A 17,276-nucleotide genomic window follows, 5' to 3' on the forward strand; every position below is an offset into this window, starting at 1 on the left:
AGCCACACAACTTCATGTCTGTTTTTGATCTTGCAGTTGAATGAGAGAATGACTCTTATTAGAGAGAGTCTTGACCGCCTGTGCAGCCGCATACAGACGCCGACCTCACTCCAAGGTCTAACCCCGAGGATCCAGGAGCAGCTGCAAGACAACAAGCAAACCCTTGCTGAGCTTTCCAAGCTGGAGCTGGGCCTCAGTAGTGTCAAAACACAAGCAGATGAGCTGCTGGCCAACACTCAGGCAGCAGGAAATGGATCCATTGGCGCAGGTTATCTTCTTCCCAGGCATTGTCCCAGTACATAAAGAGCTACAAGTGGAAATACTATTTATCGTGGGCAGAGAGCTCGAATTAATGTCGTATCTCTATGCGTTCTCAGCTATTCAGGATCGAGTGACCAGCTTGTCCCAGCAGTGGGATGAGACGCATAATCAAGCCCAGGAGAGGGAGAGCTGGTTGCTCAAGCTCTTGGATCTCGCCATGAAGTTTTGGAGTGATATCAGCGAAGTGACGACTGCACTCAGTGACGCTCAGCAGGCGGTTTTGGATCTCAATGCCAGTCAGACGGACTCTGAAACAATTCGCCAGAGCCTTGAAACTATGCAGGTTTGTCTGGTTTTGTCTCTAAAGGCCATATAGATGGAACTCATTGTTATGAAAAGGTACGACGTAACCAAAGTCAACCTTTCACCATGTAGTCTCTCAGGGAGGATATAGACAGTTTGCAGGGAGATCTGGACATCCTTGGTGTTCTGGGAATGGACCTGATGTCAGCATGTGGGGATACAGACAAACCAGATGTCACAAAAAGCCTGGATGAGGTAAGAAGTTTATCGAAACAAAATAATTTTTTTGAAATGCTGATGCTGTTCTCTCCAACATAAAACCTTGCATTTTTGTGGTCTTAAAAGCTTTATTGCACGTGGAACAACTTAAGCAAACTGTGGAATGAAAGTCACAAGAAGCTCGAGGAGGCCTTGCAGATGGCGCTGCATTATCAAGACACGATGCAGGTCAGTGTTGGTATACAGCACATGCACAGTTTTCTGTATTTTTGCAAACCTACAAACCAACAGACGTTCCATCACCATAGCTACATCAAAGAGGAATCTTTGGCCAAGATTTCCCAACCAGCAGTGTTCTGGCCTCCTGCCGTAGTGTTTTCTAATGTTGCTTTGGCAAAGTTCGGATTCCCCGCAGCTTTACTTTATTTCTATGAATGACAGATTGTGTGGTCCTCTTTTAAATGCAAATAAACTGAATGATGTAAACTTAATGAGACAGTATTTTGAACATGAGAAAGATCAACTGTATTATTTTATCATTTCATGCAAACTCTGTCTCTGCTTGCTAATAGGGTCTATTTGAGTGGTTGAAGTCAGCTGAGTTGAGGTCTACAGAGGAATTCATGGTAGGATCTGACCTGGAGTCAGTGAAAGATCAGCTGTGTGATCTCAAGGTGAGTTCAGACTTCAAAGCACCCCTCTAAACTGCAAGGAGGCTAACTCAAAACACCTAATAAAAGTAAAGACAGAAAACTGAGCAGTATGTTATGCCAAGGTGTGTGCTGTATTTTTTTGCCTCAGGAATTTAAGCGGGAACTCTACCAGAAGAAGATCGAGATAGAAAGCCTGAGCCATCGCTTTGTGTGCCGGCTGTCTCCAGGCTCAGAGCGCCCGGGCTCCGTCTCACCGCTCTGTGACTTCAGACAGCGCTGGGACACCTTGGAGTCCGAGACCGTGAGCAGACAGGTAAGAAAATAGGAACAGGTACAGTGATGCAACATTAATGCTAAATATTCCACTTTTATCTTCTATATTGCCAGAGTTTTAACAACTACATCAAAGATTTAATGCAAAACAGTCGCTGCCATCAATAGTTCTAATCACCTGAAAACATTCTGTCCACTCATTTGCAGCATCAGCTGGAGTGTGCTCTGCTGGGTCTGGGTCAGTTCCAAAATACACTTGATGAGTTGCACACGTGGCTTTCCAGGACTGCTGAACAACTGCAGGGCAGCCAGCCAATCAGCATTGATCTGCAGGCCTGTGAAATAGAGCTGGCCAAACACAAGGTTTGACGTCAACCTACAGCTCCAAGCAAAACGTTTGAAACAGACAGTATCACGTTAAATCTCTAACCTCCGATGCTTCTGTCTTCTCGAAGGTGTTGCGGAACGATGTCATGTCCCATGTTCGCACAATCGAGTCTCTCAACCAGGCAGGCAGGGGGCTGCTGGAGGTTGGGTCAGGGGACAGCCCACACGGTCTGCAGTCTCTGTTGGAGCATCTCAATGAAAGCTGGGAGTTTGTCCGCTGTGAGACTGAGCGCAGGCAGTTGGAATTGGAGAACAGATTGAGCCAGGTGAAACAATTTGGTGTTTGGTACTAGATACAGCAAAGTAATATGTAGTCTGAAAAGTAATATGCAGTTTGCAGGGACCTCTTGTGGTGACTTTCTACATTACAGCAAAAAAAATCTTATCAATGATGCAACTAAACCGTTTTAACTTCTTTATTATTTACCATTGCTCTTCAGTTTTTATGTCCTTATTTAGGGGATGTATTGTTTTATTACAGGTGCAAGATGTTACAATGGAGATTCAGGATCTATTACAGTGGCTGGAGAACACAGACCTGAGACTGTCCTCTTCCAAAACCATGTGGGGCATGCCAGATTCAGCAAATGAAAGGCTTAATGCACACTTAGTAAGGCTAATTAAAGTTTTGCCTGTATAATAAGAAAACAAAGTCTTGAAAACTGATGTTTGTTCTCCCGTGGAAATAATTTTGTATTCATTTCCTTGACTTCTCCAACCCGTAATAGGAGTTGTGCAATGAGATGGACTCCAAGCTCCACACCTACACAGATGTGAAGAATGCCGTTCACAGGATGCTGGAGAGCAGCAATGTTGTGCGGGGGTCGAGCACAGAGCACAGCTTATCTATTCTTGAACAGAAATGGGCATCTGTTTACGGCAAAGTCCAGGAGAGGAAGGTAATTTAACTTCACTTCATGTTGAGTCAGTTCATTTTCAGACCTTCTTGTTATTATGAGGGTTAGTGCACGATTATTAAAGTGATGCTCCTCTCACAGTCTAAGCTTACAGAGGGACTGAGTCTGGCCAAGGACTTTCACAGCAACATTCAGGAAATTCTCACAAAGATGAGCAAGTGCGAGGAGTCTATTGGGCTTCTTCCTCCTGCCAGCTTTGTTCTGGACACAGTTTGCACACAGCTGCAAGATCACAGGGTAAGTTTTTTTAAGTAAACCTGTTGTGCTGCTTTTCTTGTTGATTATAATTGTTTTCAATTCATAAAATCCTTTCGCTGCACAGACTTTGGTGAATGAGGTCAATTGTTACAACGAAAAGAAGATGTCAGTGGAGACTACAGGCCGTAGGCTTACAGAGCTGAGCAGGAAGGAGGACTGTGATGTCATTCATAACCTCGTCATGGCCGTCCAGGATCGATACAAAAAGCTTCAGCAGCGAGCTTCAGAGAGAGGCAGGATGCTGGAGGATGTGAAAAAGAATGCTAAACAGGTATTGGAACATTTCACTCCTGTGTTCACGGATGGATTTCAATTTTGCCAAAGTTCTACTTAAAGTGTGACACGCATGACATCTGTATTTATGTCTCATATTTCAGTTAAATGAATCTTGGCGCCTCCTTGTGGACTGGATGACAGAGGTAGAACAGACATTAGATACCCATAAAGAGATTGCCGTGTCCCATGAAGAGATTAAGCAACAACTGACCGAACAAAAGGTATAGTAGCCCACACAATCAATACCACGTGGTTGCATACTTATACTTTAATTGTTTACATATTTATCACCTATTCATTGTTATTAGGAGTTTCAGAAACTGCTGCGATCAAAGAGGCCTATGTACGAGGCCACGTTGAAGAGGGGTCGCAGCCTCCATGAAAGAGCCCAAAGTGGCCACGACCGGCAGCATCTGGAGAATCTGATGGCTGAGCTCAAAGACACATGGGATACTATCAGTGGCAAGTCCATGGAGAGGTAACGAGCTGGGCAAACTCAGGCGACCAAACAGCATATACTCATGGTAAAACTAGGGCTGGGCAACAGTTAAAACTTTTATTCTAATTAATCACATGATTTCCCTGATTATTCGCATTTGTACGCAAAATCCATGAATGAAAGTGCCATAACCGCGCTCCACTGTCTGTTTCCTTGAATGACTTGCTGGTATCAGTTGTGTGTTTTGCCTTTAAGTGATATTTTAGACTGGAACTACTACGCTGATAAGACAATTCAACTTGGCAGTGTTTACAGATGACTTTGGTTCTGTCGACTCTGCCGTCTGGAAGAACTTTAAAATGAAAATGGCCGAGTAAAAGTTCCGTACCCTTCTCCATGTTTGGTGGATCCACCAATTACTTTCTTTTCCGGTTCCGCAGAAGACGGCAACAGACTTTTACGAAATGAAAGCCTGTGAGCAACATACTTTTACTATAATAAAATAAATAATAAAACAGGGGTAGTGGGTTGAGCAGGCACCCCATGTACAAGAGGTGGCCCCGGTTCAAGTCCCGCATCGGACGGCCCTGTGCTGCATGTCGTTCCCCCTCTCTCTGCCCCCTGCTTCCTGTCTCTCTGAACTTTCCTACCCATTAAATGAATAAAAGCCCCCCCCAAAAAGAAAACTGCGTTAATGCGCGATAAAATATTTATCGGCGTTAAATAATTAACGAGTTAACGCGATAATAACGAGTTAACTCGCCCAGCCCTAGATAAAACAAACCATGTGGTTTTTTTTTTCTGTAGACAACATAAGCTGGAGGAAGCACTGCTGTTCTCAGGAAGATTCACTGACGCTCTGCATGCATTGAACGACTGGTTGTATCGAGCAGAGCCCCAACTAGCTGAAGATGTTCCCGTTGGAGGAGACAAAGACATGGTCAACAATCTTATAGACAAACATAAGGTAAGGACATAACACAAATGGATGTATTCGGGCCAGTTCTTTAAGTAAATGCAATGGAAAGTCATTGGGATTTTTGTCCCTCAGGCTTTCCAGAAGGAGCTGGGGAAACGAGCTGGATGTATCAGGACTCTGAAGCGCTCTGTGAGGGATCTGACGAGGAGCAGCACAGCGGACGCTCACTGGCTGCAGGAGCAGATGGAGGAATTAGGGGGCCGCTGGGAGGCTGTGTGCAAACTGTCAGTCAGCAAGCAGGACAGGCTGGAGGCTGCGCTACTGCAGGTACTGCTCACAAACAGCAAAGCGCCTAAACTTTCATGTGTCAACAACTGTTGTGAGGTTTAGTTATAAGTGAAAGTTTAGGTTTGATTTTATAAAGCCGATCCAATTTTAGATTTTTTCCTTTGGTATAGGTCATGTTGTGCTGAAACTGACTTTTCATTTGACAATTTCCATAAAAAAATATGTCATTTTTTAAATCATAATTTTGTCAGTAAACAGTGAAAAGTGACCTGACACCAAGGTTATTATAGTTTTAAAATTTTCATTCGTTTTTCAGTTTGCTACTAAAACAGTTGTGAACCTCTAGAAACAAGGCAAAATGTTTCTTTTTTTTTTTTTAAACCTTTGACATGTGACACTGGTGACACTCCTAGAACTGAAAGACAAATCCAATTCACCTCACCCCGTACAGTCATAATGCTGTTATTTCACAGGTGGCTTAATAAGAAATGGATGCCTCATATCTGCCCGAGCAAAAGACTCTAAATATGAAAATAAGAATTGCACTACTAGTCAAATGATTTCTGAATGTAAATCTGTTAAACTTTAGTGTAAACTTTTATTTAACAGGGCCATTTCAACCATTGCCTGCTCACGTTTATGGTGCTCATGTGTGGTAGCACACCATGTGCTGTCTTGTGCAAGGCACTGAGATAAATTTTGCTGGGTTTGTGGAGCTCCTGGTGCGCGGCAGCGGTCTGACTCAGGGCTAGCCGCCTTCTTCTCCCGCGCCTGGAACTTTTCATAAGCGTCTCTGTGAGAGCTCCAAAGATGAACTTTCGAATTCGTGGGATTTTTCTCCATTAGTTGCATCCCACAAATGTTCCCCTCAGTCCTCATCACGACACATGCACTCTTATCCATCAGTGGGTCGTACTCGAAATAATCCCATATCGGCGATTGCCAGCAAATCATAAATGCCCGCTAAGCACCTTCTTCTTGCTGTACACGGCTGACGATAGCCGCTATGCTGCTACCCTCCGCAGGACAGGCAGTAATCGAGGGAGAAAACAAAACAACAACGAAGCTGAATTTATCTGCAATTCAGTTTAGTTTTAGTTAGTTTTGTAATTGTCGTTTTTATTTTCATTTCAGTTAACTAAATAATTTTTTCATTGCTAGTTTTAGTTTTAGTTTTCTTTAACTAGAACAACCCTGCCTGACACTGACAGACTAAACTCTTCTGGATTGTTTTCTTCTATTCTCCTCAGGGTGAGCAGTTTGACGGCCTTGTTCACTCTTTCATGGAGCGGCTCGCTGAGGTAGAGAGGATCCTGAAATGCGGGATCATACCAGAGGGGGAGGACGCTTTGCTTACCTTCCGCAAACAGCACAAGGTCAGTGTGACAAGATACTCTGCCACTTCCTTAGGGTAAATTCATTCTTCCCATCTTATCGGCTTCTGGGGAGGTCAGATGGGCTGCTACGGAACAAGTAGGCTCTGATAAGGATTCAATCTTTGGCTCAAGGGCAATTAAACAAGATGGTGCTTGAACCCAGGTGTGAAGAGGAGTGCTCTCCCTATCGAGCCAGACTACATTGGCAGACTACATCACATATAAGAAAAATAACAAATGGCTGTTTGTTCAAGTCATTTTGACACATTTGACCTTTTTTCCTCTGCCCCTCTGTAGGAGTCATTGGGTGCCTTGCAGGCTCAGGCAGTCGAATTAGAGAACATCCAGTGTCTGGGTGAGGAGATACTGGCTTCCTGTCATCCGGACTCCATAATCACCCTCAAATCTTGGATCAGTGTTACTAAGACCCGCTATGAGGAGGTGAGTTCTCTCGTGCCAATATCGTGGATCATGGAAATGTAGGTTTCCTCTTGTACAATGAAAAACTTGAACATTTAGTCAACTGTTACCATCAGTGATCTAACGTCAAATGTCATGAACATAAGAAGGGAGACAGCACTTGATGGAATTATTTTATGAAATTATGTCAGCATGTGAGCGATGTGCCATTTTGTCCCAAGGTTCAGGCCTGGGCCCATCAGCAGGGCCAGAAGATCGAAGCCAGCTTGGCAGCACTGGAAGCAGAAAAAGAGGAAGTCCAGAGACTGTTGGACTGGATCTCCTCAGCAGAGGAAGCTCTCAACCTGAGGGATCAAGAGGCTCTGCCTGACACCACAGAACAGAACCAAGAACTGATCGAGCAGCACACAGTACGATTTTTCTCTTCTCTGCAGTGAGCTACGCCGGGCACAGACTTACTGGACCCAAAAATCAAAGCTGTGTTGATACTTCTCCGAATATCTTTGAACTGGTTTACAATCTAATACTTTTAGCATTACTGCATCTTTTTGGCGCCGCGTGATTAGCTATTCGCATCTCTCCACAGGTATTCATGGAGGAACTGAACAAAAAATTCCCAGAGGTCGAACATGCCACAAAATCCTGCAAACACAAGAGCGCTCCCAAACAGCAGGTTTCCCCCAGCAAGCGGCCACTCACAAGTAAGACAACGGTGTAGTTTACATGACATTTAAATACATGAACGGAAGGCAAAGCCATTGACAGCTTGATGGCCAGCTGAAGGTACACAGAGCAGATATTGTTTGATGTGGGCTGATTGCTGGACTTCCATGTGACTGTTTCTGCATGCAGAGAGGAGGAGCGCCATGAAGCTACCGCCTGCCATACCAGTCCCCCTGGAAAACCTTGACCCTCAGACCCCACAGCTCAGTCAGCTGGTCAGTCAGTGGCAAAAACTTTGGCACATGGCTGTGGCGAGACAGAACCGCTTGGAACAACACCAGCAAATGCTCAGAGAGGTTATTGTGCCTTTAAAAAAAAAGAAATTCCTTGTAAAATATAGATATACTCTGGTAGCGATACATAGATTTCTTGAGATTAGTTTTATAGTTTATGGTTAGAAACCTCTGCTACACAACTATGTAATAACCAAGATGTAGCTGAGGTTGAAATGCTTTGCTTTTCCCCCTGCAGATGGAGGAATTTGCCAACTTTGACTTCAATATTTGGCGAAAACGTTACATTCAGTGGATTAGTCATTTAAAATCTCGGATCTTAGACGTGTTCCGAAGCATTGACCGGGACCAGGATGGACGGATCAGCCAGAAGGAGTTAATTGATTATGTCCTCGCCTCAAGTAGGACTCTCTTGCTAATAACTAGCATGCTTAAGCCTTGATTTATGTGTTTAGAATCAATAACAATGTCAAATATTTGTAGCATTGAAGTTCATGACATCATTGTACCCCATATACTTGCTTTTGTAAGTATTCTAAGTAAAATCTATGCAATCAAGTTAAAGTTTCTCTTGCCTTCCACCCCTCTGCTGTAGAATTTCCGACCAACTCTCTGGAGATGAATGCGGTGGCTAACATTTTCGACATGAACAGCGACGGCTACATAGACTACTATGAGTTTGTGAGTGCTCTCCATCCCAGCAGAGACCCCTACAGGAAAACACTGGATGCAGATCAGATCAACGAAGAGGTAAGGGCAGAGCGCGTAAAAGAAAACACCTACAAGCTAGAGTTGTGCATTCATGATGGCACCCATGTCATTATTATTTCCCCAATAGGTGAGTCGACAAGTATCGCAGTGTAACTGCCCCAAAAGATTCCAAGTGGAGCAAATAAGTGCCAATAGATACAGGGTGAGTCATTTTACGGGCACTGACTCAGAAGGCATGAAAGCAGCTCTTCATTTTAGGTTTTTGAAAAACGTAAATGTAGGACGTGAACAGTTTACATTCTGGTTGAAATAAAACAGGAGCTGTGGAAAGATGTGGATTGTGAAGGACAAAGTTACCATCCTGCCTTGACAATCCACTTGTGGTGGATTATCTCCATTATCTTTTTTTTGCTGCAGTTCGGAGACTCACAACAGCTGCGGATGGTTCGCATACTGCGCAGCACGTTGATGGTCCGAGTCGGAGGAGGCTGGACTGCTCTGGACGAGTTCCTGGTCAAGAATGACCCCTGCAGAGGTGCGCAAGAACACCTTCTTAAAAATAAATAAATAAATCAAACGTGATATAACACCACTACTGTTTAGCATACAGCAGAACATTGCTCTCGGTTTAAATAACTGATGTCGTAAACAGATGTTACATAAACCTTTTTGTGATGCCAGGTAGTCATTTTACATGCAACAAATAATTTGTATTTCATTTGTATTCTTGCTAAACTTATGAATGTTGCTAACACTAGAAACTGTGAGGTCATCTTATGTCAGTGTCTAAAGGAGAGATTTGCTACTTAAAGTCCCCATGAGACAGCAAGCACAGAGTTATGTGTCTCTTCATATTTGCAGTAACAAAAAAAAAAAAAAGTCAGGGAGGGACTCTGATTGGTCAGTTGTTGTAGCCTGATCAGACACCGCCAGCTGTTCTGAATCATCTCTACTGGAATTTTAAACAGTATTTCATTAATTGCGCGACTGATACACGCTTTCCAGTGAAAGACAACGTTTTAGATTGCCTTCAAGAAAATAATAAATATGAGCAAGCATGAATAAAAATACCTAAAAAGTGACCTTTCTGTGGCTGTTGGGCCAGGTACTGGTGCACTGTGCAGGTCATGCGAAAATATTTAAACAACAAATTTGCTTTCATTGGGACTTTTAAGGGTGATTTTTGACATATTTACATTGCCTCAAGTTTTTACTTTGTTGCTTCCAGGTTTCCCCTTTTTTGTAGTATTAGTATAGTTCGACCATAATTAATATATATATAAAAAAAAACTCTTTTTGTTTCCAACATCCCAAAAGTGACAAAAGGAGATGTGAAAGTACGAACTACATCAATTTCATCATAGCAGTTATTCACGAATATGTTAACGGATGCTGGCAGTCCTTTTCTAAGTTTTTTTTTTTCAACTACCACTTTAACTATGTACTGTATCTACATGTTTATCGACATGGCTTTTAACAGCAGCTTTTACTGCATTTTGGTGTCATTAAAGTCAAAGGTCGGACCAACCTGAAGATCAAGGAGAAGTACTTGTCACCAACAGGAAGCACCGCTAAGGGTTTGACTGTGAGCAGGTCTAACTCAAGCCTCAGCCTCTACAGCAGTGCCTCTGCCCCCACCAGCCCCATGACACGCAAGGCAAGCCACAGTACAAGCAGCAAACGCTCTTTACTTTAGTGTCTTGTTTGCCTCGGGAGATCAAATGATACTGAAGCTGCATGCGGCATGTTAAAATCAGAATGTAAAGAACCAGATGGTTTTTGAGAATTCTTCTTCTTTTTTCGTTGTGTTCTGTTATTGGAAGGTGTGTACACTTAACTCATTTTAATTTACAATGTCATGCATTATCTTTATTTTACACAACGCTGTTTTGACCTTAAATGTTAAAGGTCAGCGGGGCCTTTCAGCATGTGGAATGTTCACTGATTCTAACAAAGCAGTGGCCTCCTTAATGACAAAAACGTATTTGAAAAAGTGGTTTTTAAAAATGTAAAATACAAAAGCCGCTTAACAAAGAACACTAACTTGTGTAACTTGTGTGGATTTAGGCATTGCTCCGCAGGAGTTTCTCAGGTGACCGGTGCATCCGTCCCAGGAGCTCCATAGCTGCTCTGGATTCTGATTTGCAGTTCGTCACGACAGGGGAGGACAACTCCCCCTCACCCTCAGGTCAGGAAATGTGCTTCGTCATGCATCCTGCAGAGTTACACCACTCACTTTTGTAACACGATGGTGAGTCAACCCTCGCCCCTCCTTGTGTTTTCAGACGAATCTGAGAGGCTGCCCACATGATTACCTCCGCTTCAGAGCACCACATGTGTGCTGCAGCGCTCAACCCAAACACAGCCCCGAGGCACAGAAACAGGGTGACAAGCAGAAGAAAAGTGACAGAGGATCAGAGAAACCACGCAGTCTGTCACGTCTGAGCCAAAACTGAAGGAAAAGGAAAGAAAGGGTCCCCTGAGGTGATGGGTCTGTAGCTCTGAGAAATCTCTCTGAAGATAATGTCTTTGAGTGGACAATGACTGAATACTTTCTTTTTTTTCCTCCCGTTGCATTTCATACATTTATCCGATTGCCTAGAAAGTAGGAAGTTCTGCATGGATACTTATTGCATGGCATCCAGAGCCTCGCTTTACTTCAGCTTGCTATACTTTTATGGTTGTGAAAATGAGCTAAGGCAGACAGTGCCAGACTCTGGCCAAACTGTTTGAAAAGTGACATACAGCTAGAACTCACATACATGTATAGATGGCATGTGGGGGTGTTATGCTGTCTGACTGTCCTACTGAGTGTCCAAATAAAACCCTCACATACCAAAACCATTACTCCCTGAAGGCTACAGTCCGCTCTCCGTCACCTTTGTGATACTTTTGTTTTGATTGCAATCAATGAGGATGGTACTGTTGGCAGGGCCATGCTGTTTTTTTTACCTTTTTCGACACCATGAACTCTAATAGTTTTCTGTTTTCATTTTTCATTGTAAGGACATTTTAAACACTGGAGATTGTGTAATGAACAATGCACTGACGTACGACAGGCCATTGTTGATTTGTAGAGATTATTTTCTCAGGACTGATTTTGCCTTTGGATGTATCTATTTCTATGGAACATTACTGTGAACATGTAGATGTGTTGTTTCCATTGTTACACTGAAATTCCCAGAAAAGGTTTTGTTTAGCACATTTTTTTTTCACATAAAAATGCACTTTTCTGTTTCCAACTACTGTATACATGTTGTTTTGCGAAGGATTAGGGCTGAAACACAAACTAGGATCTTAGTTTGTGTCTCATGGAAATAAAGAATGTTTAAAACTGTGCTTCATGTAAATGGAGATAAGGAGAAAATGGCTGAACAGAGCAGAATTTGAAAAATTAAACAGTTTCCTTCCTTTTTTCATCATCTTTAACGGAAACTGAAAAGTTTCAGTGTTTTGCCTCTCATGATCTAAAATCAGCAAAGACATTTTTATATCATTCTTAGCATGGGTCAATTCTCCACCTTCAAAAATGCATAACTACTGTCCTTCAAGGTCATTCATGATCCTGGAAACGAACAACCAGGTGTTTGAGCAAAAAACAGTGAACTACATTTTTCTTGATGAAGTCACAACTGCAGCTCCACCCTCATCTACTGCACAGGCTGAGCGGTGTTGTGCTGTGCCTGGTTTATACTCTTCATTATACTCTGTGTAGTTATAGACCAGTTGATACTACATATTAACAGTGTAACTGCTATATTTGTAAGCTTCTCTTTATACTTTGTCTCGTTGAAGCAACGTTGAAGACAGTTGCTTATTGTATTTGGTCTATGCAGATGACAAAGGGATTTTTTAAGGTCAAAACAGTTTTTACATGTTGATGTACTTTTTCCTCTTCAGCTCATCTTTGGAAAGTGTTGATAATTTACTGTATTGTGTTAAACACAGAAGCCAGATTTCACTCCTCTTGCTATGCACCCCAATCTTTCTGTACTGTAAATGTTTCTATACCCAGCACTCATTCTGAAGTCTAAAGTAGGGAAACTGTAGATGAATGTCACTAATAATTTTACGTACACTTGTATAAAGAATGTTTTGTAATAAAATCACAACTATTTGTGACGATTATAGATATTTTATGGTCATTTTTCTTTTTTAAGGATGAAGTTGCCAGGCTTCCTGCTCAATGACAACCCAAATGACCACTGGAGTAAAACTCAGTAGCTTTGTTTTAATACTTAGTTTTCAACTAGCTAATATGCATGTTAGCATGTGCTAAATATACTACTAGCAGGTTCAACCAGATATCTCCAAATCAAGCAACTTTCCAACAATTCTGTTGTTTTATGTAGTTTTTTATTTACTTAATAGTTCTATTTTTATATTTCTGTGTTGTGTTTTTTTTTCTTTTCCACTCAGGAGCTTTTAGCCACTCCTGAAGCCAACACTTCCATCATATCACAGCAAATGTATTGTTTGCTAACAGTTCCTTATGTACTGGTCCACAGAAGTAGCATTCATTTCCAGATGAGTATCTTGCAAACTGGTTAATGAAACAGCAACATTCCCTTTCTCCTGGAAAAATGCACCTGAGCTGCTGAATGCTTCAGTATGTGTTGTCGGTGTTGCTGTGCAGCTAGGGCACAGTCACTTTCCCGGTTGTTTTTTCACCTCTCTTGGCATGCAAACTAGATTCTGTTCATATCATTTGGACATATTACACATGGAGAGAGAGCGAACTGTTCATTTTCTACCAGAACCATGCTAACACAGATTAGCTAAACAGCCCTCTTAACCAGTTACAGTACATCACATAGAGTGCAGTGTGCCCACTTCTCTCAACATACCTTAATACAGTGGTTCTCAAACCTTTTTGGTCATTCCCCACTTTGAACAAGTGGGGATTTCCAAGCCCCACCTGTCCCTGCCGCCCCAACAAATTACATTTCAACTTTATTGAACACCAAGTAACGTCATATTTTATAATGAATCAAAATCAATAACATCAAATAACACAAAGTTAAAAAAGAGAAAATAAAAGCGTTTCATTTGCAATCTGTGCAAAAAATAAAAACAACTAAAATGTATCCCTGCATTAGTGGCTGCAATGAGCCTGTTTTGCACTGCACAACTTCTCAGAATGTGGTTGCAGGCTTGAAACTGCCACTTTCAAGTCACGCTCAATGTTGAGCTGAGATCTGTGTTTTGTTTTCAGAGATGCCACAGCTGAAAAGCATGTGGTTGCATTGCGGGATTCTGTATGCCACTTTGTATGAGGCCATTAGTGTTTGACTGTTAACCAACGCAGCCTTTACCAGGCGTTGCTCCTGCTGTCGATATTCTGCCAGTTTTCTTTTAAAGAAATCCAGCGGCTTGTTAACGTGACAGGGGTGTGTTATCTCCAGGTGTCTCCTTAATTTGTTCGGCCCCATGCTGTCTGCTGCCGATGGCTTCAGACACAGAGCACACATCGGTCTCTCCTCTGCACCGACCACTGCAACCGGGAATCCTAGGACCAGGATAGCTTTCATCATATTGTCTTTTCGGTTGTTTTTTTGGTTGACTTGGCCCCTGTGTCTTGTGTGTTTGTGATGGTGCTGGTGCTGGTGCTCTTTTGTGGTCCGAGTCACACATTTATCCATGTTGCTCACAGTTACGCTACCTGCTACCTTGTTGTCCAGCTACAATTAACAACCCGACGTCAATCATTGTTTTTGGCACTTTAGTTCCAGGTTACATTTTTCTCCCAATGCTCTCTCATAATTTTAGCTATTCATTATTACTTTGTTTGTGTGTGGGTGTTTTGTTTAGTGAATTATCTTTATTGTCAATAAAGAAAAGCATTTAAGATGGGCATAAAATTAAAAATTTCCTCCCGTTTGTCGTGCCCCACTTGCCATGTCCCCGTTCCCCACCAGTGGGGCGTGCCCCACACTTTGAGAAGCACTGCCTTAAAGCTGCAGTCTGCAGGATTTGTTGTTGTCATACCTAAAGTCCTAATTTTTTGCATTTTAAGAGTTTACTTGATCTAGTTGAAAACGATGACCTCCGTAGTCGCAAAATGCAAGAAATGCTTATTTTTTAACCGAAACATAAAAAGTTATTCAACTTCCTGTTCCGCCCCATCAAAACACATGAGAAGTCGTGCACGTCAGATGCGCCTACACGACTCCTCATTCATCAACTCACCTGTCATTTGCGATCATGGAAGACACAGTAAGTAGACTAGCCCGTAATGAAGTTCAATAGTCTAGATAAATAAGCGTGGGGACGAGCCTACCTTGTATCGCGCGTGCACAATCGGTGATTGACAGGCAGCAGAGCCCAGCTCGTAACCTGATTGGTTACCTTTTACCGGTCCGGTCTGCAATTTTGTAAACAAACCTGCTGGCTTTGGAGGGACCTAGCGGGACATATAGGGGACCTAGAGAACACATTTTTTTTGTATTGGGGTATTTAATGTACTACTTTCAGAATCCCCGGACAGTTCCAGGCATTATGCTTGAAAAAGAGTTGCAGACTGCAGCTTTAATAGCTTGTAAAAATCCAAGATTTGGACAAAAAAAAAATCATGAAATTCGATGAAATATGGGATTAATCATTTTTAGCAACAAGAAATTTGCCTACACTTACATATTAACATATTACAGAACATTTTTATCAGTGTTTACTTGGACTTGTATTTCTAACCACCTGATGAATGAATAATTATCTGAATATCACTCTTTTAACTAACTGTTTTTGGTCATTTTAACTAAAGACAGCTGCCTGCTGCTGATGGGAACAATGTTGTGATCTAGTCAAAACATTAAAGTCGCAGTTCCAAAAGTAAAACAAAGCGCTAACAGAAAACCAACAGTCCTGTTTAACTGGAGTTTATGGCAGAATCGGATAGCACATCTCTCTGGATTCATTACTACTCAGTTTCGATTACACTGTTATTTAATCTGTGCAATTATAAAGAAGTGTATTATTGTATTATTGAGTTTCTGCTAAGTAAGATTGACACCTAAACCATATGTTTAACAGTAAGGAAAATCTTAAAGACAAATATATTAGTTCAGCACCCTTATTCTACAAGAACTAGGCTGAAGGTCAGGTGTGCAGTGCTTTGCATGCACCATCTTATTCAATGATCAATTCTCAATACAAGAAATTCAATATGTGAATTCCCACCTCAAGCTACCCTCCTGTTGATGTGTAACAAGTGAAACTTTCTGACGCACTTGCACATTGCACACAGTACCAAAAACACAGGCATATTTGTTTAAACACAGAGCCCAGCAGTTTTGAGAAAGACAGCAAAGTATTATGCTTCTGTATAAATATTTGTTCTGACTTTAGGTCACAGCAGAGACCCATACATATGGTGCCAAGATTTTTTTTCAATACAACTCTGACATTCTATGACTGGACATCACTGTATTCAGTGTATCATAAAAGTGTATTATCATAAAGCTCTGTGGTAGCATCCATTCATTTTTTATACCCGCTTCATCCTTTTCGGGGGGTTGCAGCTGTCATCAACCTCTCCGAAATTCTCCAGCCAAGATTCTGAACACCTTGTTGCTATGAGGTAAGATATCAAGTTATAAGACACGAAGAAGCAAAGTGAGTAAGGAAAGCAATGTAAAAGCGTGATAAATAGCACCCCTAGAGATTTATGACATATGGTAGACACCACATGTCGCCACTTCTAAAAGAAGCCTCCAGTCATCATGGGTTGAAATAAGCTATGTTTATCTTATCTCAGCTAAACAGTTTAGGTATGTCAATTTAACCGAGTAGTTTAGGTGCACAAGCCAAAGTAAATTGTTTATATGTCAAATCCTAACCAAGTAGTTTAGATGCATAAACCTAAGCAAGTACTTCAGTGCCTAAACTTAAACAAGATGTTGAGGTACCAAAACCTAACCTAGTAGTTAGATGGCTAAATCTGACCAAGTAGTTTAGATGAATAAACCCAGCCAAATTGTTTTAGGTGATTAAACCTAAACAATTTGTGATGGATAAACCTTACACTTTTTTTATTCCTAAACCTAACTAAGTACTTTAGTTGTTCCCAAGCAATAGGCTTCCAAAAATAAGATAACTTAAAAGGAATTTTTCATGGTTTTTAAGCCCTCTATTCACTAAAACCGCCTTGCATTTACTTTTTTTTTTTGTAGTTCTAAATTGGAAGATTATTGTGATCTGTCTGACGGATTTCCTACAAGAGTTTAGCCTGGCTGACGCGTCCACAATCTCGATGAGATGGTGGTCTGGGAACTAGGTGTGCATTTTCTCGTATATGAGGCGTGGTTTACGAATGCCTAGAGCCGTTTATTGGGCGCTACGAATGTCTATCAAATGACGTCAGGTTCTTCCCATGCTGCTTTGCGCGCGATTCATAGCCAATTGTATCACTTATACCAGATGACGACAGAAATTCGACGAGGAAGAAGAAAAAAAGTAAAATAAAAGTAAACTTGCGCTCTAAGCTACTTAAATTGACAACAAAGTAGGCCTATATGCTATATTCTACATGAATTTTTATGTTGTAGAGTTGTGAATTTATTTTAATAATGGAGAAATTGAGCAGCCTTGCTTTGTTGTCTACAGTAGTAGATCAACCCTCATC

The 17,276-nt window shown here is 41.7% G+C and overlaps 1 protein-coding gene across 1 annotated transcript in view; it reads left to right on the forward strand.

The window, feature by feature from the left end:
* macf1b (microtubule actin crosslinking factor 1b) overlaps positions 1–12,790 on the forward strand; it is a 30,632-nt gene extending 17,842 nt beyond the window's left edge. Inside the window, exons 14-41 of the mRNA XM_075464942.1 lie at positions 37–268; positions 378–604; positions 697–819; positions 910–1,011; positions 1,356–1,457; positions 1,585–1,749; positions 1,917–2,072; positions 2,165–2,362; positions 2,578–2,706; positions 2,825–2,995; positions 3,095–3,250; positions 3,336–3,542; positions 3,649–3,768; positions 3,856–4,025; positions 4,794–4,953; positions 5,038–5,232; positions 6,444–6,569; positions 6,867–7,010; positions 7,211–7,399; positions 7,576–7,690; positions 7,842–8,008; positions 8,184–8,346; positions 8,541–8,695; positions 8,784–8,858; positions 9,074–9,191; positions 10,168–10,313; positions 10,724–10,844; positions 10,942–12,790. Of these exons, the coding sequence (XP_075321057.1) occupies positions 37–268; positions 378–604; positions 697–819; positions 910–1,011; positions 1,356–1,457; positions 1,585–1,749; positions 1,917–2,072; positions 2,165–2,362; positions 2,578–2,706; positions 2,825–2,995; positions 3,095–3,250; positions 3,336–3,542; positions 3,649–3,768; positions 3,856–4,025; positions 4,794–4,953; positions 5,038–5,232; positions 6,444–6,569; positions 6,867–7,010; positions 7,211–7,399; positions 7,576–7,690; positions 7,842–8,008; positions 8,184–8,346; positions 8,541–8,695; positions 8,784–8,858; positions 9,074–9,191; positions 10,168–10,313; positions 10,724–10,844; positions 10,942–10,967 (4,158 nt within the window). The 3' untranslated portion in view covers positions 10,968–12,790. The remainder of the gene's footprint in view (positions 1–36; positions 269–377; positions 605–696; positions 820–909; positions 1,012–1,355; positions 1,458–1,584; positions 1,750–1,916; positions 2,073–2,164; positions 2,363–2,577; positions 2,707–2,824; positions 2,996–3,094; positions 3,251–3,335; positions 3,543–3,648; positions 3,769–3,855; positions 4,026–4,793; positions 4,954–5,037; positions 5,233–6,443; positions 6,570–6,866; positions 7,011–7,210; positions 7,400–7,575; positions 7,691–7,841; positions 8,009–8,183; positions 8,347–8,540; positions 8,696–8,783; positions 8,859–9,073; positions 9,192–10,167; positions 10,314–10,723; positions 10,845–10,941) is intronic.
* The last annotated feature ends 4,486 nt before the right edge of the window (positions 12,791–17,276 follow it).

The sequence above is a fragment of the Odontesthes bonariensis genome, chromosome 5 (genome assembly GCF_027942865.1).
Source record: "Odontesthes bonariensis isolate fOdoBon6 chromosome 5, fOdoBon6.hap1, whole genome shotgun sequence".
NCBI classification, from domain to species: domain Eukaryota; kingdom Metazoa; phylum Chordata; class Actinopteri; order Atheriniformes; family Atherinopsidae; genus Odontesthes; species Odontesthes bonariensis.